At 46.8% G+C, this 24,491-nt stretch overlaps 1 protein-coding gene across 1 annotated transcript in view; it reads left to right on the top strand.

Moving 5' to 3' along the window:
* The window catches only part of Parp14 (poly(ADP-ribose) polymerase family member 14), a 30,920-nt gene that overhangs the window by 1,780 nt on the left and 4,649 nt on the right, over window positions 1–24,491 (top strand). Inside the window, exons 2-14 of the mRNA XM_060370321.1 lie at window positions 3,256–3,386; window positions 4,541–4,574; window positions 6,067–6,300; window positions 8,915–9,151; window positions 10,273–12,503; window positions 15,471–15,710; window positions 16,198–16,419; window positions 18,909–18,984; window positions 19,553–19,702; window positions 20,079–20,141; window positions 20,464–20,631; window positions 22,146–22,352; window positions 22,440–23,039. Coding sequence (XP_060226304.1) covers window positions 3,256–3,386; window positions 4,541–4,574; window positions 6,067–6,300; window positions 8,915–9,151; window positions 10,273–12,503; window positions 15,471–15,710; window positions 16,198–16,419; window positions 18,909–18,984; window positions 19,553–19,702; window positions 20,079–20,141; window positions 20,464–20,631; window positions 22,146–22,352; window positions 22,440–23,039 — 4,593 coding nt within the window. The remainder of the gene's footprint in view (window positions 1–3,255; window positions 3,387–4,540; window positions 4,575–6,066; window positions 6,301–8,914; window positions 9,152–10,272; window positions 12,504–15,470; window positions 15,711–16,197; window positions 16,420–18,908; window positions 18,985–19,552; window positions 19,703–20,078; window positions 20,142–20,463; window positions 20,632–22,145; window positions 22,353–22,439; window positions 23,040–24,491) is intronic.

Below are 24,491 nucleotides of genomic sequence, written 5' to 3'. Positions count from 1 at the left end.
TCTCTAAGACGGTAGTAGCATATGACGAACACAGCATGGAAAAATAATTGCTGTGATAATGCGACTCCAATTCTAGCCTTTGCTGAAGACCCCACGGCTGGCGAGGGGACTCAGTCCTGAAGGGCTGTGCGCACAACGAAGTCACCAAAAGCAGATAGCTCTGCTCAGCTTTCCCCTCCCGGCCTCCCAGCCGCTACACCCTCTCTTCTTCCTGGCTCAGGGGGATGCCCCTGGTTTCACTCCCAACACAGCTGACTCCTAATCTGTTACAATGTAACAGTGTTGAGGGGCAGTCATTAGGGTGACTGGAATCTCTCTTCACTTTCGGTTTCCTATCTACACAGCATTTCCTCAGCAGCAAGTCATCAGGAAATTCCCTGCAACATATTTACAGGAGATTTACTGGCCTGGCTGTCCCAGGGCAGCAGCCTTTTCTTCCCTGTAGAGGGCATCACCCTCCGTCCCTGAAGTAGCCCAAGCAGGCCTGACTATTCATAGACATCTACAATAGCAGGAGAGAACTATTGAGCCGATTTTTTTTTTTTCAGTAGAACTTTGAGCCTGCCAGGCAGATACTCTATGGATGAGCTACATTCCCAGACCTTAACTCAAAACACAGTAAACTCCATTTCATATGGGCACCCTTTATCATACTTGCCAGTCCTAATTTGCCTCCTGTTTATTGTGTAAAGGCCTAGGTAGCCTTGAAGTAAGGGAACTCATCTTCTTTAAAAAAAAAAAAAAGAAAGAAAAGATTTATTTCCGGATGGTGATGACTCACACCTTTAATCCCAGCACTCAGGAGGCAGAAGCAGGCAGATCTCTGAGTTCGAGTCCAGTCTGGTCTACAGAGTGAGTTTCAGGGCAGCCGGGGCTGCACAGAGAAACCCTGTCTCAAAAATATTTATTTTGATCGTATGTGTATGGGTTTTTGCCTGCACATGTCTGTAGACATGCATACAATGCTTGAAGAGGCCAGAAGAGGGCGTGAGTCCCCTTTGGCCTGCCTCTTCAAGGCGGAGGTTGGAGAGCTAGCATCCGTCCTTTTTTTGTAAAGGTTTATTTATTTATTTATTTATTTATTTATTTATTTTGTGTACATGGGTACTTTTGTCTCCACGTACATCTGCCTGCTTCTGCCTCCTGATGAGCCCAGAAGACAGTGTCAGACAGTTATGTGCCATGTGGGTCCTGGGAATTGAACTCAGGACCTTCGGAAGAGCACATGAGTGCTCTTAACCACTGAGCCGTCTCTCCAAGTTCCCATGTGATACACTCTGGGCTCATCAGACCAGCCTGTCAGAGCTCAATAGGAACCTAGCATTTGATTGCCTCTGTGAACAGCAGGACTCTCTAGGACAGTTCGCAGCGGCTTCTATGCTGGCCACGACCCTCCTGTTGCTTTCCGGTTGCCCCTCATGTTCCTTTCTGGTTCTCCACTGTTTGAACTACACTTGATCTTTCGCTTCTCTCTCTATGGCTGCTTCTGATGCTTGCAGTTCATAGCTCTTCATGCGATTGACGGCATCCCGAGAATACTACAAATGGGGAAACCTCTGCTTCAGAGGTGTCTTATTTCTTTACAGCCACCCAGCTAGGTTGTGACAGAGTTTGAAATCAAATGGCAAGGCTTTAGATTCTGTTCAGTTTTCACTGCAGTTCAGCTGCTCAGGGCTGTCATTCTGTTTTTTTTTTGCAAAACCTCCTCTATTCCATTTTTTTTTCCTGCTCCCTTTACTACCAAATATGGGTTGTTTATCTTTGCAGGCTAAGGTGTCAGTTGAAATGGCTGGACTCTTGGTCATTCTGATAATGGCCAATTGGGTCACCTTCTTAAAACATGGCTTTCATCATCCTGTATACCCAGTTGCTCCTGTAACTATAAATATTCCTACCTTTGGTGCCTCCTGAGTAGAGTACAGGTACTGCACTCCTGAACTCTTTATCTCTTCAACGTTATATACTTAGCAGCAGCTGGAAACAGTCCCCACTTACCTCGTTAGTCCAGGAGAAGACTGAGGCTCCCTGGGTAAGATCTGTTTGTTTAGCACGATGCTAAAATCGGTCACCAGAGTTCCGTTACTGTGATAAGGTATCTGAGATAATCAACTTGAATAGAGGGAGAACTGTTGATCTGGGGCTCAGCAATTTTTGGTGAGTTTTTAGTCTACAGTCACTCAGCCTGCTGCTTTTGGGCTGATGGCTATGAAGTGATAAAGAAAGGAGGAAAGGGCAGGGGTCCCAGGGACACCAAGCTCGGCCTCCCACAGAATCATCTCCCAGGGGCCTGACTTCCTTCCTCTGGCCCCGCCTCTTAATGCTTCCAAGACTGTTAGCGCCATGAGCTGGGCAACCGTGTTTGTGATCTCAAGGCCCTTGGGGAACAATCCATAGCTAAGCTAAAGCAGTGGATATTAAAAAGTAAGCAGGGTCCAGCTCCCTCTGTCCCCCACCCCCCAAATCTTAGTCTAGGTGTGGTGGCACATACCTCAATCCCAACACTCAGGAGGCAGAGGTAGGTGGATCTCTGTGAGTTTGAGGCCAGCCTGGTCTACGAAGCAAGTCTAGGACAGCCAGAGCTCAGGGGAACACTGTCTCAAAAAACAAAACAACAAAAAAGTAAGCTGGTCATGATGGTACATGCTTTGACCCCAGCACTTGGGAGACAGAGGCAGGCAGATCTATGAGTCCAGCCTGGGAACTTACAGAGCAAGTTCTAAGGTAGGTTACACAGAAAGACCCAGTGTCAGAAACCACAGAACAACTACACCCCAGTCAGTTTAGGGGCAGGGGAATGGCTCATCGGGTAGACGGCTTGTTGTGTAGGTGTGAGTCTGGAGCCTGAACCTCCGGCACCCTGGAACAGCTGGGCATGGCTACATGTACCCAGTGTAGAGAGCAGAGATGGCAGAGCCCAGGAGCTCCCTGGCCAGCAAGCCTAGCCAAAAGGACAAGCTTCAGGCTCAGTGAGAGACCTAGTTTCCAGAAGGCAAAGGGTGATGCAGGGCAACGCCCAGGGTCCTGATGTGGCCTTCCCATGAACAGGGCTGCCCAGGCTATGGGTACCACATGTATAATGCACACAAAGGAAGTTTAAAGGTGAAATTCAAATCCCCCTCTCCTACAGAGTCTCCTTAGAGAAACTAGCTCAGCTGCTGACTAATCAGGGTGAAGACTGTAGAAATTGTGGACTAAATATGTAAGTAAAGATTGCTTGCAATTTGGCTTAAAACTTTTTTTTTTCTTCTGTTTCAGTCCGGCAGAACGTTCTGGAGAAAAAGGATCACGAGTTAGTGTTACAAGGAAAAGGAGCGTTCAGGTTAACTGTGTGGTTGCCTGCGGACCCAGGGGAAGCCTCATTCTCTAAGGAGGCAATTCCGGGAGAGGTAAGGAAACCCGAGGAGGGGCTCAAGGACACGGTGTTAGCCCAAGGTGTGTGAGAATCTCTGTGATGAAAATATGGTAAAGATTTGCTGGGTGAGGTGGCTCCTGCCTCTCATTGCAGCACTAGAGAAGGTAGAGGTAAGCAGAGTTCAAGACTAGTCGGGTCTACGCAGTAAGTCCAGGCTAGTCTAGGCTACAAAGTGAGATTATCTCAAAAAGAGAATAAAGAGGAAGCCAGGCATGGTGGTGCATGCCTGTAGTCCCTGTAGTCGGGAGGCAGAGGCAGGCAGATCTCTGTGAGCTCAAGGCCAGCCTAGTTTACAAATAAAACCCAGGATAGCCAGGGCTACACAGAGACACCCTGTCTCAAAAAAACAAACAAGTGAAAAGTAAAGGAAAAGGGTAAAGAATAAGGACCTAAGTCACAGTAGTGTGAAAACAACAGCTTGAAACTCTGGAAGGAGAAAGGCTATAAATAATGAAAAAAAGCATGCACTGTTGTTATTTTTTGTTTTTGTTTTTTTCTGAGACAGCGTTTCTCTGTATAGCCTTGACTGACCTGGATTCTCTTTGTAGACCAGGCTGGCCTCAAATTCACAAAGATCCGCCTGCCTCTGCCTCCCTGAGTGCTGGGGATTATAGGTCTGTGCCACTACCACCTGGCGAAGCAGTAACTTTTTGATACTTTTAGAAGAATCAAAGTTTGGGGGATGCAATAGTAATAAATTTGGGGGCATCAAAATTTGCATCTCTTTGTCTTGTTGTCCATCATCTGGAGAGGCCAGCGGCCCACACTGGGTGCTGTTTCCTCAGTGCTGAAGAAGATCTCCAGGGACGTCTGTGAAGCGTGTGCTCTGTGCACACACAGGAAACCTGAAAGAAGCGCTAAGTGTGGGTAGAGAAAGCGTGGGCTAAGCTGGCTTACATTTGGCATGAGCTGGGGACTCTCGTGTGCGTCTCACTTCATCACTGGTTGCTGTGAGCAGCAAGAAGACAGCGCTGGGGCATGTGGCCTCCAATCCATTCACCTACTCATTACCCAAGCGTGTTGTTATCATTTCAGTTTAGCTTACATCTCCAGTCTGGCCCGAGAGGTGTCTTATTTTTATAAGGAAATGATTCACGTATTAATGCTTCCTTACTGTTTGGGTTCTAGGAATCCAAGACAGAAGAAGATGCTGTGAAACCAGGTAAAGTCTCAGCTGAGGTGGCCCTCGTGTTCACCAGGCAGTTTTGCGTTTATTAAACAAGTTGCCTGGGAGATTTTTTTTCCCTCAAGAGTCACACATAGCAGGATCGTCTCAGCTTGGAGCTGCCCTGAGTTGCATCATCTTGTCTTAGATGAGTATGAAGCAGTCCCTGAGGGAGCTCCTGCCGCAGTTAGGGCTCCCAGCAGAAGAATAGGACCGGCTCTTTCTGGTGCCGGGAGGAGTCTGCAGATGACAGGGGAAGACCTGGGAGGTGGTGATGAACGCTTGTGCCTGGGCGGCGACGAACAGCAAGGATAGCAAATGTGGCAGACGCTGTGTGGCTCTCTCAGTGTTAGAGCTCTGTGAACACTGGGTGTGTCGGTGGTGGAACCCAGCTGCCCAGCTCTTCCTCATCAGCTGCGGGGAACAGCCAGCACAGGGACTCGGGGTGGGATCTCCTGATTTATCACGTTAAAGTCCCAGACTTTAATGAAGGCATGACTAATACCCTTATAAAGTCTAACAAACAAAGAACCGTGCCGGGTAAGATAAGCAAGAGTAAAGAAGAGATGCAGATACCCAAGGCTTAGGGAAAGGAATTCTTTCTTTCCCTCCATCACACTCTGCCTTCTGGCTCAGAGACTGGGTCTCTCTCTGAACCTAAAGTTTGCCCCTTTGCCTAGGCCTGCTGACCAGGCTGCTCTTGGGATCTGCCCATCTCCACCCTCTACACTGGGCACACATAGCCATGCCCAGCTCTTACAGGATTCTGGAGATCAGGCTCTGGACCTCATACTTACACAACAAGCTGTCTTACCCTGTGGGTCATTCCTCATTCATAATGTTATAGTGGTAATCTTTACAGTATTCTTTTGTTTAGCATGACTGTGTGCACACCCTCTGAGATCCTCGCTTTCCTAGAGGGAGCCAGACAGTGGTGCTCTAATCCAGCAAACATCTGGCGAGCTCCAGCTGTATGGCGCTTGCCAGCAATGCAAAGATGAGGAAAGGCATGCCCTGCTTTTAGAGACCCAGTTCCGTGATGACAGTCTAGTACCTGAGAGGCACAGGAGGAACAATGTATATTGTCAGATAGACAAAGCAGAAAAAAAATGGAATAAAATCAAATTGATGATAACAACAACAAGACAATGCTAAGGTTTAGGTTTTTCAAGATAAGAGTTTCTTTCTATGTAGCCATGGCTGTCCTGGAACTCACTCAGTGGACGAGGCTGGCCTTGAATTCACAGAGATCTGCCTGCCTCTGACTCCAAAGTGCTGGCATTAAAAGCGTGTGCCACCACCACCCAGCTCTGCATTTTAGTTTTTAACTCACTAAAGCAAAAGCTTCAGTATCTGAGATTTCCTTTTAGATGAGTTAGCCAAGAGATGGTAAAATTGGAGTTGGGGAGCTGCAGGGGGGAGTTGTCTTAGGATAACTTGTTTTAATAGAACCATGATTTAATATTTTATACCTTTCATAATTTATCAGATGACTTGGACACAACACGTTCTCCCAGCGATGGATCTGAGAAAAAGGAAAACGTCCCAAAAGAATGTGAACATGCTTCCTCCATGGTGGTATTTGAAAACCTGCCAGAGAGAGTAGCCGACATAGTACTGATCATCCTAGTGGAGAACCTGAGTGGCCTCCCCAGTGATGACTTTAAGATGGAAATGATCCGGGACTTCAACCTTGCTGTGGTTACCTTTCAGAAGCCTATAGGTGAGTGCCAGGGGGCACTGTGTTCCCAGGCTTCTGTGCGCCACACCCCAGGATCTAAGCTGGTCTCTGAAAGTGTGACCCTTTCTCATAGTGAGTTAGACAGATCTCTAAGTCAATACCGATGCCTCTGCCCTCAATGTTTTGAAAGAGAAACAAACTCATTTTGAGAGCACGTTTGAGTGTGTTCAACAGACCGCTTTCTATTGTGTGATTGCTGGAGTGGGTGGGGTGGGGGTGGGGAGAAATGGGAATCCTAAGGTGATACCAAGTGAATGAGCTTAGACTTTTACATCCCTGGGAGGAGTAAAGACAGACCTGTTACCGTGCTGCACTTACTGGAAGGCAATGATGCCATCAAACTTACCCTTCAGTGCTTGCTCCGAGTCAGGCACCTGCTCATAGCTGCATGTGCTAATTTACTCCTCCCTTTCAACGACCCTGTGACACAGGGCACAGTGGTGCTGAGAGACAGGAACTGGATTTGACCCTGGGCAGCTCACCTCCTCTCCCCTTCCTCCTGCCACATTACCACACTTCTCCTTGGCATAACCCTTTCACCGTCACACATGCAGAGATGAGGGAGCCCACTTAATGGGGAAAATGAGTGCCCCGGCCAGCAAGATCGCAGAACAGGCAAGAGCACTTGCTGCCGAGCCTGACAGCCCGAGTTTGATCCCTGGGCTTCTTACAAGTTGTCCTCTAGCTAGCCTCCAAAGGCACACACACACATACACACAAACATGAAAAAGAAAATGAGTGTTCTGTTACGTCATGGTCACAAGCAAGAACCATCTTCACCTCAAACAGGGAACATTACAAAGCTGAGCTCTCACGTCCTACGGTCATGGCCATGGGGTGTTGATCAAGCCCACAGGTGGTGTGGTCAGAATTCTAGCCCAGGCACTTAAGTGGTTGTATGCATCTGTTCCTTGTCCACTCATCCATAAAACGGGGGTGATTGTACTTAAATAAATTCCTTTGAGGATTTAATGAGATGACACTTCACGGAATACCTGAGGCATGGTAAGGATTTGATAAAGGGCACTATTGTTCTTTCAAGTTTACTATTTTTTTATAAAGGAAATGCTTTGCCTGCACGTATGTCTGTACCACATGTATGCAGTGTGGCAGAAGCCAGTAGAGGACATTAGGTCTCCTGGAACTGGAGTTACAGGTGGTCGTGAGCTTCCAGGTGGATGATGGAAACTGAATCACAGTTCTCTGCAAAGGCACTGAATGCTGTCAATCTCTGAACCATCTCTCCAACCCCGGGAAGGGACATTTAAATTTAAACGACTTTGCTTCTGTTCATTGAGTAACAGTCTTGAATACATATGGTATTAGCTTTCTGTTACTGTAACAAATACCTGAGGCGACCAGCTATAAAAAGAAAGGGTTCTTTTGGCTCACAGTTTTGGTGGCTTCAATATTTTTTGTTTGTTTGTTTGTTTTTGTTTTTCAAGACAGGGTTTCTCTGTCTTGTAATCCTGGCTGTCCTGAAACTTGCTCTGTAGACCAGGCTGGTCTCTAACTCACAGAGATCTCCCTGCTTCTGCCTCCCTGAGTTCTGGGGTTACAGGCATGCACCACCACACCTGGCTGGCTACAGTTCTTGATCAGTTTTCTGTATTATTTTGGGGCTTCTGGTGAGGCATGGTGACAACACATAGAAGACTGTCTATCTCAATGACCAGGAGAGAGAGAGAGAGAACCAGGGTCATCTTGTTCCCTTCATCCTCTCTTGATAGGGGACCCACAACTTCTCTATAGCATCATGTTGAGGACCAAGCCTTTAACCCATGAGCCTCTGGGAGCTGTTAAGATTCGAACTATAGCCACTCTTACGGGCCAGGTACTGGTTGAGGAGCCGAGGCATAGGGATGAATAAGTCATAGCTCCCTCTCTGCGGGAACCCGGTCTGGGAGCAGGAAGGAAGCATTCGTGTAAATGAATAATGAAGATGAAAGAGAAGTTGTCTGTGAGCTGTGAGGGGTGGAGACAAGGACGTGCATTGTTGTGCTCTGAGCATGTGCTCCGGCAGTGTCCCCTGACCATGTCCAAACTGAACCAAGCCCATTCATGCCGCCATCGTTCCCTCCTTCTTTTATCCACTTGGCAACTCTCCTCTTATTTAGCCTTTAAATTAGAGACCATACCCAGAACATCCATACTCCGAGGATAAATGGGACCAAATGAGAGAACAGAGGAGCCTGTAGACATAGTGATGGGAGCGTGGTTGGATTTGATCCTCAGCGTCACAATAAAACCAGAACACCTCCCTCTCGCAGGTCGGAGAAGGGCATTGCAGACACAGGCCAGTGTACGCACAAGGACGAAAGACGAGGGTTTTAAAACATGACGTGTGCGTGTGTGTGTGTGTGTGAAAGAGAGAGAAGGAGAGAGAGGGAAAACTGAGAGTGCTACTTGGCTATGAGTTTGGAGTTGGTAGCCTGGCCGTGGGTGCGGGCTCCTTGAGAAACCGGGCAGAGGAACAGCTCGGTGGCAGAGAATACAGCAATTGGCTGGTTCCCCCATCTCAGCTGTAGCCAAGCCATTTCTTCAATCCGGTCTAGAGATGTCATCGAAATGTTCTCATTTTATTTTTGTCTTGTAGACACCAAAAAGTTTATTATTGATTGTATCAGCCACCCCTCGAATCAACGACTCCAGCTCACCCCGAGGCTTCTGGAACCCACAAATGTAGTGAGGGTGGAAAACCTCCCTCCTGGGGTGGATGGTTACCAGCTGCAGCTCTTCTTTGAAAACCCTTCCAATGGTGGCGGAAGCGTTGCCCGGGTGGAGTGCTTCCCCGAAGAGAGTTCGGCGCTGGTTGAGTTCTGTGACAGCAAAGGTACCGTGTCTCTGCCCACCATCCTGGGCATAACCCAGACATTTGGCCACTGCAGCAGTTACTTAAACCCTCAAGCGTTTGTCCGTTAATCTGTCAGAAAGGCATCGACCACTCACTCATTGACAGGATTTGGGGCAGGATGAGGACTGAGCAGCAGAGGCTCTGTCGAAGTGGACAACGGGAGAGCCTCTCCTGAGTCCATGACTGAAAAGAGCTGCCGTTCTCTGAGCCTTCAACAGGCTATACTCACGAAGAGACAGGCCCATGTTTTCATTCTCCACATTGATTCTGAAATTGATTCCAGCAAGCGTAGGTAAAGATGTACTCAGAAGCACGTATAGCTCTACAAATCGTTTCTGTTCCCCCTTCTCCTGTCACTGTGTTGAGTCAGAACTTAATGGTTTGGCATAGGGGCAAGAGCATGGAGGTTGGATTGGATTGGCTCACGCTGGAAATGAGCTCAGATGATACCTTGTTCTGTGGAACCCTGACCTTTCCCAGCCTCAGCTTTCTCACGTGTAGGATGTCATAGAATCTTTATCCGAGAAGGCTGCTGTCAAGATTAAAGGCATGTAAAAGGCTTGGGAAAGTGATGCAGAGCACAGGCTTCTCCTGCGAAGATATTTTAGGTGTAGTATGAAAGTTAAATTATGGGGCTCCACAGGAAGGGACAGACGACAGGAAGTTTCTCCCTGAGGATTACAGTGGTGTTTGCGCTGGTACAAACACCAGCCGAGTGCTTGAGTCCACCTTTGTGTCTGTACATCAGTAACCTCAGAAGGAAGGAGAATCAAACAGGACTTCAGTGTAGAGTACAGAAAGCAATATTGCCTCAGCTAAAGTCTGCCCTGTGAGTTACTATGTATCAGTTTATAGATGGAGGATGAGAATACAAAGTAATGACTGCATTAGATGAAGTGTGCCTTGTGAAGGTACTGCCTATCTGCTTCTATGTGACCACGTGGGAGGATGCTCCCTTGAACTTGTACAAACACCAGAGAATTTTTGTCCTCTAGAAAAGCTTGTTTTGTTTTGTACTCTTTTGAAATGTGTGACATCGGCATCACCTTTATTTATTATTCATTCATTCACTCATTCATTCCTTTATTTTGCTTTTAAAGTGTTAGACACCATTTTGGCCAAGAAACACAGCTACAACAAGATGCCGCTGTCTGTCTTCCCTTATTATGTCTCTCTGGGCACAGCCTTGTACGGCGAGGAGAAGCCCCTGGTGAAGCTTCCGGCATCTTTCCAAGAGTCTCTGGGTCTTCCTCTGTTGAAGTTCTTTCAAAAACACAATCACCTGATCGAGGAGATAAATGAGGAAATGAGACGCTGTCACTGTGAGCTAGTGTGGTCTGAAACCAATGGCAAACTGACCGTCAGACCAGCGGCCACCTTAGCCAGTCACAGACCAAGCATTAAGACCTGGAAGAATGATGCATCCACAGCGCTCGCTGGCATCAGGTCTAGATACGAAGTTAAGCTGTTTGAGGTGTGTTCGCCAGTGTGGGACATCATCAAGCACGAGTTAAGAGATGACAGAGTTTTGATTGAGTTTGAGAAGGAGAGTCTCACCGTAGCGGGAAAGTCAGAAGATGTCCAAGACATTAGCCAGCGAATCAAGGAATTGATAGACAGCACCACCAAAAAGCTCAGAAGGGAAGAGCAGAGTCTGAAGGAGACCATGACCATCCCTCCGGGAAAGCATTTCCTCTTGCAGCACAGCGGTTTCCTGTTGGAGCTAAAGCAAGGCTACCCGGAGATGGAGATCTCTTACGACACCACCACCCAGCACCTGTGTCTTAAGGGGCTCCCGGCAGACGTGTACAAAGTGAAGTGTGACATCCAGGAAAAGGTGTACGTCATGGCTCACAAAGACATCTTGGTTTCTCCTGAAATCTTCATGTTTCTGCAGCAAGCAGACAGTGGGGAACTCTCCAAGACCCTTTTCGAGGCACAGACCATCCTCGCCACGTACGAGCTGAAAGGCACAGCCGTTCTCTTAACCGGTTGTTCTTCCCAAGTCCTGGCAGAAGCTGAGAAGAAGATGCTCGGTGCTTTAGGTCATAAGTGCATAGAGGTTGAGGACGAGGAAGTTCTTAGAGGCATTGCGTGGAAAAAGAAAGTTCAATCTCTGCAAAAGAGACACAGCTCCTCCGCAACCATTGTGGTAAAGAATGAATTAACCTCAGGGGCCGTCGCTGAGGTCTCCGTTGCGGGCTGTGTGAAGCAAGTGAATGAAATCCACAGCCAGCTCTTCGAGTTCTTGGAAAACAACATGAAAGTGGAAAGACTGGTTGAGCTAGAACCGTCCTTGATAATTGACTATTTAAAGACGGACAGGAGGCTGCTGTCGAAGACAAAAAAGACAAACGTGCAGGTGAATTTCAAACCTAAAGACAACCCAAACAGCATTTTGCTAACCGGCTCCAAGAAGAAAGTTCTAGAGTGCGTGAACACAGTCAAGGAAATCCGGGATTCCGTCTGCGTCAAACATTTCCAGACTGACAAAGCCGGTGCCAGGCACTTTTTCCAGGATAAAGAATCGTATTACAGAACGGAGATGAGGCGCCAGTACGGATGCATCGTTGAGCTCCAGAAGGGTGGCGAGAAGCGGGGAGGCGGCAGTAAGGAGCGGAAGTGCCTCTTACAGAGGGACATAGCCCCCGGAGTCACGCTGGTCGTACAGCAGGGAGACCTGGCCCTGTTTCCTGCCGACGTGGTGGTGAACGCGGCCAATGAGAACCTGCAGCACACCAGCGGTCTGGCGGGCTCCCTGGCGAAAGCGGCTGGCCCTGAGCTTCAAGCAGCATGTAACGAGATAGTGAAACACGGCGGCCTGATATTCCCTGGCAACGCGACCATCTCGAAAGCAGGCAAGCTCCCTTGCCGTCATGTCATCCACGCGGTAGGGCCTCGGTGGGAAAGGGATAAGGTCGTGGCGTGTGTGAGCCTGTTAAAGAAAGCTGTGCATCAAAGTCTCACTTTAGCCGAAAAGTACAAGTGCCAATCCATAGCCATACCAGCTATCAGCGCTGGGATCTTTGGCTTCCCCTTAGACCAGTGTGTGGCGACCATTGTTTCAGCCATCAAGGAAAACGTCCTACGCAAGCAAGACGGACACACCTTGAAAAAGATTTATCTGGTGGACCTGTCTGCAAAGGTTGCAGAGGCCTTTGTGGAAGCTGTGAAAACCATGTATAAAGACACTCTTTTCCACACAGCTCTCTCACCCAGTTCAAAGGCATTAGGACCCCCTGAGAAAACGCCACAGAATCAGGGCTGTCTGCTGGTGTCACCCGAAGGCCTGAGAATCCGCCTGGTGGAAGGAGGTGTGCAGAATGCCAAGGTGAGTGTCCCTGTTCACCACCCATGTGCTGTGATGTCGCACGGTCTGTGCCTGCTTTACTGAGGGACAAGGTGGAGGGGAAGAAAACAGAGGAAAACTCCATGCTCTCCTACTCCGCCGTAGACACTGGACTTCTTGTCAAATCACTCAGGAATAGAGATTTGGTATGTTTGTAAGAGTTGAAAGGGCACTGAGATAATTCTCTCCAGCTGGGTGCTGTGGTGCACACCTGCAATCCCAGTACTCGGGGAAGCAGAGGCGGGGGGTGGGGAGATCTCTGTGAGTTCGAGGCCAGCCTGGTCTACAAAGCAAAGGCTACACAGAGAAGATAGGTCCCTTTATCCCAATAACTTCAGACCCATAGTAGTAGACATTGCATACTTCTCTGCATTTTCATCATTTTTACATCTGTCATGATTTGGTCCAGCTGGGGTCGGGTCCTGTCAGGGTTACAGGTGTGGAAAAGAGCATGGGGAATGCAGAAGACAGAAATCCGACCATAGACGTGAGCAAGGGTGAACTAGGGTGCTGGAGTGGAGGGCGCTCAGTTCCCTGAACCCACTTGTTGGTCCTTTGTGAGGAAGGAGTGAGCAAGTGGACCTGAGGAAGATCCAGATGTTGGAAATTCTATAAGGGCAATTCTTGTTCTGTGTATTTGTTTTGAGGAGCTGATATGTTTTTTTGGATATGCTGGCAGCCAGCAAGCTCCAGCAATCCTCCTGTCTCAGTCCTACGCAGTCCCCCCAGACCCACCTTGCATCCTACTGGGGATACAGGCCTGAGCAGCCATTGTCCTTATCCACTATCCACTGTCCACCACCCTCAGCCCAGACTCGCTCACTCTCTCTCTGTGTCTAAGCATTTAGCTCGGCATGGTGGCACATGCCTTTAATTCCAGTACTTGTGAGGCAGAAGCAGGCAGATCTCTGTGAACCCAAGGCCAGAGTTCCAGGACAGCCAGGGCTACGTAGTGAGACCCTGTCTTCCCTCCCTTCTTCCTGAAAAGCAGTTCATACCCTTTCCAATACAGGCTCTACCAGTAAGAACGGTAACCGTGTGAAGCAGGACAGGCTGGCACCTGCTTCCTGGTCAGCAATTGCATTTCTCTCCCGTGACTATGGCCACAGATGTGTCCTCTGGTGAATGTCTGCTCCACTGTTCTATTGGCTTCAGGGGCCCCTGGGGCTCAGAGTTGGGTGCCCTGCCCTTTCTGCCTCGCAGACAGCTCTGAGCATTTTGCTGTCACTGTTGTGATTTTAAAGATGAAGGCGTGGCTGTGGCTCAGTTGACAAAATGCTGGCCTAGCTGGCATGAGGGATCAGAAATTCAAATTCAAGGTCATCATCCCTGGCTACATAGTGAGTTTAAAACCAGCCTGGACTATATATAGGACCTTGTTTAAAAAAAAGGAAAGAAAGAAAAGATTAACCATTACAACAACACAAATAAAGAAAACATTGTAATATAGAGAAAAAGTTGTGAAAGGTTTCTTTGTTGCTTTTTGTTTTTGGTTTTTCAAGACAGGGTTTCTCTGTGTAGCCTTGGCTGTCCTGGACTGTAAACCAGGCTGGCCTCGAACTCACAGAGATCCACCTGCCTCTCCCTCCCAAGTGCTGGAGGCAGCACCACCACCACTGCCCCGCTTATTCCTGTTCCTTTTTTAAATGTACATGCCGTGTGTGTGTGACTATGTGAGTCCATGCCACAGGTGTGTGGGTACCCAGAGGCTAGAAGACACAGTCAGATCCTTTGGAGCTGGAGTTACAGGTGGCTGTGAGCCCCCTGAGGTGGGTGCTAGGTGGGTCCTCTGCAAGAACAGCGAGAACTCTTTAATTGCTGAGCCATCTTTCCAGCCCCTCCAGTGACATTTTAAACCAAGCCCTGAAAGCTTCCTGTAAAGACCAAGATTTAAGTCCACTGGAGGTCACCTTTCCCTGCTACCTTCAAATGGCTAACAGTTGGATACGTTGACTACCTTAATAGACTAACTAGATGTTGTTACTCTTGCTTTGCTTTGATTTGCTTTCCAAGAGGAAGTATCTCCATGAACCCATCAAGAACACTTCCTGGTACAGTGTGATCAACACACCTGAAACCTTTAACCCGGACATACTGCTGTAGCATATCCCACGGGCTATATTGAGAAAAGCTAACACTCATTTAGCAGCCATGTAATTAATGTCCTTCTTTATCCTTAAACAGCTTTACAGAACTCACATACAATACCCATTTCAAGTGGGTTTTAATAGATTGACTAAAAACACACACAGAAGGTCTTGGTGTTGGGGATCATGTTGGGACAGTTAATATAGTATGAATGTGTGTTTAACAGGATCATGCAACCATGACTACAGTCTAACTTTAGTACACTTTCATCCCACCAGAAAGATATTTGTACCCATCAGCAGTTACTCTTAGTTCGTCCCCCTACCCACTCTACCTTCCCAGCTCTAGGTAACAGCTAATCTGCTTTGCTTTTATTTATTTATTTAGAGACAGGGTCTTACTACATTGCTCTGGTTGTTCTAGAACTTGCAGAGATCCATCTGCCTCTGCCTCTGCCTCCCAAGCACTGGGATTGAAGCCGTGCAAACACCGCTGCTGGCTCTATTCTACAGATTCACCTGTTCTTGAAATTTCATATAAATGAAACAATATATTTGTGGTTTTCCGTGACCAGTTTCTTGTACCGAGAGGAATGCTTCCAGGGGCCATCTGTGTTATAGCATACGTCATTCCTTTTAGTGGCTGAAGAAATGCCCTGTTAGACGAATATACATTTGGTTTTCCCAGCCATTAGCCAACAAACATTTGAACTCTTTCCACTCTGACTTTTGGGGGTTTTGTTTTCTGAGCATTGATTTACAAAATGTATACGAGCAACTGTTGTCTTCTTGATGCCAAGCCCAGTGACTCATGAAGGCCTTTACTAAGAATTTGAAAAGCATCTCTGGTTTTGTCTTTAAGACCCATGCCATTGTCAACTCCGTTCCCTCGGATCTTACACTGGATAAGGGACCCCTTTCCCAGGCCCTCCTGAAAAAGGCTGGGTTAGAGCTCCAGGAGGAATTGAACAACGTAGGATCACAGGTGTCTGTCGACGTGGGCACGGTTCTTCGAACCAGCGGCTGTAATCTGGACTGCCACCACGTGTTTCACGTGGTGGCTCCGCCGTGGAAAAGCAGCAACACTGCGTGGTCACTAAAGGTAGGGCCCGACTTCTCAATTTCTGGGAAGTGGGTTAGCTCTCTGGACTCTTCCTTCAGCACAGCGCAGTTAGCCCCTGCGATGTTCTGTTAGCAATATCATGATTGGCAGGCCCCGTGCCATGGCCATTCCTTTGCAGTCACAGATGACTTCTTGTAGGTCATAGTTAGTAACGTATGTTGGCTGTTGTGCTCAGCAGTTGAGAGTTCAGGAAGAGTTAGGGGGAGTATGCTACTTTGGTGAGATAAGTAAGGTGAGGGCTTGGAGCTGGGAGCCAGTGACAGATGGGGACAGCTGTCGCTTCCCCTCTTGGCTTCATGGCTGTCTCCCATTCCTTTTCCCATTTCTTCTCCTGACTCTCCTTCTCCAGACTACTGTTAACTCTTGTTGAGAGTGGAGTGCCCCCAGTAAAAGCTGCTGAGGGCTTCTTTTTTTAGTGTCTCCCCTTTCTAAAGAGGATGTTTAAGGAGTGCTTTGTGTTTTTCAGCTCATGAAAAATATCATCTGTGAATGTCTGAGGCTCACCCAGGTGCTGTCTCTACAGTCGGTCGCCTTCCCTGCAATAGGAACGGGAAATTTGGGCTTTCCTAAACCTGAGTTTGCCAAATTAATCATTTCAGAAGTGCTCAAATTCAGTAGCAAGAACCAACTGAAAAGTTTACAAGAAGTTCAGTTTCTGCTGCACCCGAAAGACCAGGAAAACATCCAGGTGAGGACTCGGCCTCTGATGACTCTGGCAACGGCAGTTGGGGATCTGTGTTCTTCTGAATCTTCTCGGTCTAATAGGATGTTTATTTCATGTATTTTCATCACGGGAGCGTGTGGGAATAGCATTGACTGGTTATATGTAGCATGACAGATCCGAAGGAAAATTAGACACAGAAAAAGCACTTCTCATCCGGGAAAGTTTCAAAGCCACACGGAAGTACATAAACCAGGCTAATGAAGTTCTCTGATTCTCTTGCTCAGCTCAAGCTGCGACTGCTCTATGGCCGGGTGTCTGGTCTTTCCCCTACTTATTTCTCATCTTCTCATGTGACGTTGAAGCAAATTCCAGACACTTGCTTCTGTCTCTAAACAATTCAGTGTGGTTTGAACAGCATCTGGTTCCTTTGATTTGATCAGTTCTAGAGTTGATGAGTGAGTTTACAGCTGTCTCACGAATATCTCCCCATCTTTACATCTTTATGTCTGAATCAGTCTGATAAGGAAGGCTCACACGTTGTAATGCTCATTGTGACATTTTCAACCTGTAGGTGGCCTTTCACATGGGCATAAGGGGCTAACACATAACCTAAAGGCACAGTTGTGGCATTATCAATCTGAAAATTCTGGGATGGGCCGCCGATGATTCTAGCTCTCATTTCTGGAAACGTGCAGTGAAGGGTGTGGCTAGAACACATCACATATCCGCACGGGAGTAGAATGCTTAGGCCAGAAATACGAGCGCTGTCATCCGTCACCGTTTGTGTCCGTCAGCCCACGTTTCACCAAACAGCAGCCGCGGCGGCTTCTGCCCTCCGAGTTTTTATATAGAGTACCTGACCTTAATGTTCGGAAAGTCCCACCATGTCACATTCAAAGTTGCTCATAGGCGCCTGTGGAACTGGCTGTTGGAACATTGGGCTGTGGGAACTTTTAGGTCACGTTTTATCATTATCTGTATTTAGATACTACCTACAAATTCATAGGAAGCAAGCACACGGAACCTACATTCTAATCGCACTCGAGGCCAGACCTCCTTTGGCTTGGCTTGTACAAACACAGTGGGTTTTGCCTGTTTGTTTCGGCTTTGTTTTTTTAGACAGGATCTTGCTCTGTAGCCCAGACTGTTCACATGCCTGGCAATCCTCCTGCATCAGCCTCCATGATGCTAGGATTACAGGCATGCAACTGTAATCTTACCTGCCCAGCTGGCAAGAGTTTTTAATGACTTCCCTCTGGTATGCGCTGTGTGAGGTGGCGTGGGCATTGGGCACGTGTATAGCACATATGTTCCCTCTGGCATGCGCTGTGACGTGGACATTGACCACATGTGCAGCACACACTTTCCCTTCTAGAAATCAGAATGACTTTGGAAGTTTAGATTTACATACACAAAGCCAAGATTTTTGTATGCTATTCATGTATGATAGGATACGTGCATCTGTGTGGATAGGGCTGAGTCTTGGCACATAGACTTGAGCCTCCCAGTCTTTATTTGGGAAACTCTGGTCTCTCCCTCTCTTCCTCTCCCTCTCCTTCCCTTTCTCCCTCCCTCCCTTCTTCTCTCCCTCTCTCTTGTTTTTTTCACTACATTCTGTAGACCAGGCTGGCCTCGAACTCACAGAAGAGTCTCCTGTCTTTGCCCCCAGTGCTAGGATTAAAGGCGTGCACTACCACCGCCTGGCTAGAATCATTTTCTTTAATACATAGAACTATTATGCAAATCTTCTTTGAAAAGGATTAGTCTCCGCCAACACCTTTAATGCATTTCAATGCTATTATTCTCCCACCAAACGTGGTAAACTTTCAAGATTTAAAGACATGGAAGCTTGAATTGCATTTATGAAAAGAGCTGTTCGTTAGTGGAGACTGGAATGGCGATTGCAAAGCAGGAGCGAGGTCTGACCATGGCTTCCAGGTGCGCTCTATCTGAGCTGCTTGGTTAGTGGCGGAAGGCATAGCACACAACACAGGAAGTGCTTAGTCAGCCTTAACCCAGGCCCTTCTGCTACAAGGCTGGTTTTCAGATGAACTTATGTAAATACACAATATCATTCCCACTTCAAAGTATAAGCGTGTCTACATCCCATTAAATATTCTCTGGAAATATGTTGGCTACTGTTTCAACACACGGGCATGTGCAAGTGCAGTGAACTACCCCTCCATTGGCTTTTCACTGTCTTGTTTCTGTCGTGACTAGCACTCTAGCCAGCACCTCTGTCGTTCCGTCTTGTCCATGTCTTTATTTTTATAGGGCAGGTTTGTAGAAAAGGAGTTTTTGTGTGTGAGTGTATGTACATATACATATATATGACTTCAGTTGTGTAATATCCATGTATAGAACATTAAAATCTGCAAGTAAATTGAATATACTGTTTGAGAGTTATTACTTTCCAATTATGTATGCGTGCACACAGAGTCAGCAGTCCCCATGAAGCAAACGTGTCCATCAAGGAGGGAGTATAACGGCCAAAACTGTGTTTGCATTTCCAGGCATTTTCAGATGAATTTGACAGAAGGACTAATGGGAGCCCTAGTGACCAAAGTCCCAAGGCTGAAGCTACACAAGGTTCGGTAAAGCTTTTAAGTTGACCAGTGATGCCTTTTTACTGAGTAACTGTTCAATGACAGGTAAAGGATGATGGTGATAGTTTTTCCTGATAAGTCAAACTGGGGAACATATTAAATTCTGTTCCATACATGTGAGTATAAAAGACAGTCGCCCGTTCATGGGACTTGGGGCAAGAAGGAAGGCGGGCCGAATTATATAACCTGAACCATGGGGTTTTTAAATTATAAATGAGACTTCCAATGGATAACGTGTCATGTATTTTCCCAGAGATACATTAAGAGACAGTGCAACTGATAATTCTCTGTCAAATTTGGGTTGCTGTTTCTGAGGTTATCTTGTTTGGGGTTCACTGAAGCTATGTTTCAAAGTGAGGTTTTGCTCTGTTGCCCAGGATGGCCCCACACTCTTGAGCTTAGGAACTCCTTCCATCCTGGGCCAGGGCCATAGTAAAAGACAGCTAATACAGAGATAGGGCGGCCTGCAACCTGAGTTATTCTTGCTTCTGCTCATGACTAACTTATCTTCTTTCTTCTATGTTTTTGTTTTGTTTTGTTTTCCTGGGCAGGTGTCTATGGAAGTCTTTCTAGCCCTACTTTAGGAATGCATGAAATGCATATTGGCCCGATCCTCTTCCAAGTGGCCACTGGGGACATCACCAAAGAAGTGGCAGACATGATCGTCAATTCAACATCACTCGCATTCAATCTCAAAGCAGGTACTTGACTGAGGCAGACTCAGTCTCCTGTAGTAATCAGTATGGCAGATCCTGAAAAGGAGTGTTTCTATGGCCAAATGGGGTTCTTGGCTTTGGCTTGCTCATGTTAATTAGTGCCTTTAAGCTATCTTAATGAGCTTTCTTTTTTTTTCTTTTTTCTTTGGTTTGTTTTGATTTTTCAAAACAGGGTTCCTTTGAGTAGCCGTGGCTGCCTGGCCCTTGCTCTGTAGGTCATTGAGATCTGCCTGCCTCTGCTTCCCGAGTGCTGGGATTAAATTCTTTGTCGGTAACGCCCGGCTGTGGGACTGCTCTATGAGCATGTTGAGATCAAAGGCTGTCTTTCTGCTCGGGTTACCATCTTGATTTTCTCATGTAGGGGTCTCCAAGGCAATTTTGGAAGGTGCAGGACAAAATGTGGAGCAAGAATGTTCTCTCTTGGGTAAGGAACAATGCTATCTCTTGGTGCCAGACTGTAAGTGGGAGATTCAATATAGGCAGCTGTGAGGAAACCGAGGAAGGTTTTCTTGGGCGAGGAAGACAATCTATTAATCTTAAGATCATATATTTCATTAGAGAATTCCATATGAAAGAAAATTAAGTGGAAACTTATCTCACAGTCAAGAGAAATTAAGCCACAGAATTTTACTAACCATGGTATCTCAAGAGCTTTTAATTCATAAAATGTTCCCTCATGGAATCAGACACCTCGCTTTCTCAGAGTAGGATCGGCACCTGATTCTGAATCTGCTCGTGTTTCACAGCTCAGCAGGGCCCCAGTGAGTATATAGTCACTGCAGGAGGATCGTTGAGATGCAAGAATATTATCCATGTTGTTGGTGGGAATGACGTCAAAAGATCAGTTTCCTGTGTTTTGGAAGAATGTGAACAACGAAATTACTCCTCCATTTGCCTACCAGCTATTGGCACAGGTTTGTAGCTACAGGCTGTTAAGGCTCAATCCCAATGTGTTCATTATCCCATGGACTTGGTCCTCATAGTGTCCTGGATGATGACAGTGACCCCTCACCTAGGCATAGACAGTTCCCTTTCTGCTAGGGAATGAGCAAAGCCTGTGGGTACTTCAAGCAGGAGGAGGAAAATGAGCAGGGTACATTTATGTGCACGGTCCCAACTACTGGAAGGTCTGAGGCAGGAGGAGTCATTTGTGTCCCCACAATTGTCGCAATAGTGGTGCTCAACCTTCCTTATGATGTGACCCTTTAATACAGTTCCTCATGTTGTGGTGGCCCCCAGTCATAAACTTACTTTTGTTGTTTTGTCATAACTGTAATTTTGCTACTGTTATGACTTGTAATGTGTCTATGTTTTCTGATGGTCTTAGGTGACCCCCCATGAAAGGGCCTTTTTGACCCTCAAATGGGTTGCGACCCACAGGTCTACGCTCAGTCAAAGGCATCGCCTATTGTTTTCTGCCACAGTGATGGGTGTCATCAACAGGGATAATAAAAATCAGCTTGCCCAGGGGACTGTTAGATTGCCTGTCATGTGACTCTGCCACCCTCCGTTCACTCTGGGCCACACCCATGATTAGAAATGCAAGATTTCACAATCTTACCCAGCCAACGGCTTTCAGGGCTTGAGAAACAAGGTCTGGAACATACTGAAGACAGGAGTGGGTCTACTCAGTGGCTGCTTTGAATCCTGCTGGACAGCTAAAATCATACTGAGCATGAGGAAGAAACATGCTGGAGGCTCATGATAACGAACACACCCAGGATTATATATAGATTGTATAACAAGTAGCTTACAGTTTTGGGCACATTAGAAAGATCAGTTCCCCAGATAGAGCTGGGCAAATGCAGACACATGGATGAAGTCACACAGGGGAAGAGATAAATTGTCTCTGGGAGGATCCTGTTGTTTCAAGATGTAGCTTTTTAATTTTTACTTATTTAGTTAGTTTTTAGGATCTTGTTGTCATGTTTTTCAAGACAGGGTTTCTCTGTGTGTATTCCTGGTTGTCCTGGAGTCAGTTTGTAGATCATGCTGGCCTCTAACTTACAGAGATCTGCCTGCCTCTACCTCCCTGAGTGCTGGGATTACAGCTGGAGACCAGGACACTAGTAAATCAAGGGGCGGGGGCGGGGTGGGGGGAGTGTCACCTGGACTGTGTAATAGGAGGAAAACAACACTGAGAGCCAGAATCAGCTGAAAAGGACAGATGGGAATGTCACAAGCTACAAGTTGGGTCTCGGGGGCTTTTGCTGGGGTGTTGACCTGTTGGCAGCATGAAAGAAAAACTCCTCCCCACTGTATCTAAGATGTCAAAACTATTTGCTGATGTAATATTAGAAATGTCTACCTTGATTACAGTGGGGAACAGGCAGTTTTATTTCCTGTGACAACTAGACTTCTCTGTTTATGCTGCAGCCTTCTGCAGGTGGAGCTTAACCTTGCCTTTTTTCATGTGGTTTTTCTAAAGGAAGCGCTCAACAGGACCCAAATGTAGTTGCTAATGCCACAATGGATGCCATTGAAGAATTTGTCCAGAAAAAATCAGTGCAAGCTGTGAGGAAAGTCAAAGTTGTTATCTTTCAGCCCCATATTTTGGATATTTTTTATGACAAAATGAAAGAAAGAGAAGGCTCCCCCGGTTCTCCCCAGAAGTCAGTGCTGTCTAAGATTGCCTGTGAGTAGTTCATGTTTATGAAATACATATTCCTAACCTTGATGTTGAGGGGAGTAAAAGAAATGTTAATTTCCATTTTCTCTTTAGCCTTTCTCGGCTTTCCAAAGCAAGCTTCCCCCAAACAGAACACCCTGGTTTTGGAGAAAAAAGTAGAGCTGACGGTTTTCCAGGTATGTGGTGCAGACACAGCCAATGTAGAAAGTGCAATCTCCTGGCTACAGGATCTGATTACCAAAGAGCAGTTTTCCTTCACCAATGCCGATGAGTGTGTCAGAGACTTTGACAGTAATGAGTACGAGAAACTGAATGAGATGCAGAAGAGACTGAACATCATCATTGAAATGGACCAGAAGAAACCTTGTATCAGAGTCTCGGGAATTAGCAGAGATGTGGTAAAAGCTAGAGATGAGATTGATGACATGGTCAAGAGCATTCGACTGGCTAAAGAAAAGGAAAACCAGGCAGACTATGTTCTTACTTTCGTGGAGTGGAGATACACCGAAAATAACATCACAGACTGTTTTGACAAAATAGCCAACAAGGAGTTGGAGGACGCATGGAAGGCAAAGCAGAAGAACGTTACTGTTAAAATTCATAATCAGGAATTCACGGTGAACTTGAGCACAAACACAGCCACGGGCCCTCAGGGGCAGAGCGTCACTGTTCAGCGCGTCATAAAAACTGAAGGTGAGTTAGGTGCTCCTGTGTGTCAGTGAGTACTCTAATTTTAACACTGTTTTAGAAACACAGCAGTTTTTATTTTGTTTTTGAACCAGTGTCTCACTATGTAGTGGTCTGGACCTCTATGTAGACCAGGCTGGCCTCAGACTCACAGAGATCTGCCTGCTTCTTCCTCTCAAATGCTGGGATTAAAGGGGTGAGCCATCACACCCTGCTGCATTAAATGTTTGGTTTTTGGTTTTGTTTTTTTGCTTGTTTGAGACAGGGTTTCTCTGTGCGGCCCTGGTTATCCTGGACTCCCTTTGTAGATCAGGCTGTCCTCGAACTCACAGAGATCCGCCTGCCTCTGCCTCCTGAGTGCTAGGATTACAAGCATGCATCACCGTGCCCAGCTGCCACATTAAATCTTAAAGTAGATAAAATTCAAATAATCCTAGTAGAATAGTTTATAAGTCTTGGTCCCTGCATTTCCGGAATATACCCTATAGCCAGGAAAATAAATCATGGATGAACTCGGCTGCCAAGAACAACCATCATAATTGTAACAACAGTAACCTTGCATTTGTGCCCATCCATGCAGGTTATAGGCTTTCTGGGGCCAGTTCTTCTGAGGAAATAATGGCTGCCCCAGGCAGAGATAGAAAATAGTTTTAGAAGGAAAGTGGGCTAAGGTTTTGAAGATCACAAAGGCCACGGAGAGGTCAGGCTCATTAGAGTTGGCCCCTGTGTCCATGGTGATGACCAAGGAGAGATACTGATTTTATTCCCAATTCTTCTCTTTCCTGAGCAAAAGGTTCTTGGGTACCAGTCAAGCAGCAGCCTACAGGTTCCCTGGTGGGTCTGATCCCCAGAAAGGGCATGTCTGTCTTGTGTAAGGTCATTCTGGCCTTCAAACCATATAAGCCCTTGGCTTCCCACAGACAAGATTCATCTTCTGTAGGATCAATGTGAATGAACCACTCAGACTCGGAGCAGCTCTGGAGGAATGATACAGCACAGGTGCTCTTGTGCAGCATGTCACAGGCAAACCCTCCCAACCGCCTACCTAGCTTTTAAGGATGTAGCGAGGCAAATGAGCAAATGCATGTGAATGGCCCTCCAGTGTTAGCGAGGTGTTCTGGTAGAAACCCATGCATGTGCAAAACTGTGCAGGCTGCCTGAAACACGCTACGCAATTAATTTGTTAAGTTAATCAGAATAGAGGCTGAGCAGGAAGTGAAGGTAAGTTAAGAGTATGTAGTCGGTTCTCACACCTTGGCGCCATCAAAACAGAAGGTATAGACATGAAGCTATAGATACAGGTATAGACACAGCGCCTGTACTCCTAGGAAACCCTACCTCGGTATATCAGTGGCTTTTCTTCTGGAGGAGGTGCTGGCAAATGAGTCCAGGTCCCGTGTAGGTCAGATAAGAGATCTACCACTGACCCCTTAAATTATCCCCCTCCTTTGAAGAAAC

Source organism: Meriones unguiculatus, chromosome 17, assembly GCF_030254825.1.
Source record: "Meriones unguiculatus strain TT.TT164.6M chromosome 17, Bangor_MerUng_6.1, whole genome shotgun sequence".
NCBI classification, from domain to species: Eukaryota; Metazoa; Chordata; class Mammalia; order Rodentia; family Muridae; genus Meriones; species Meriones unguiculatus.
Note: the sequence above shows the minus strand (reverse complement) of the source record. Positions and strands in the feature narration are given on the sequence as shown.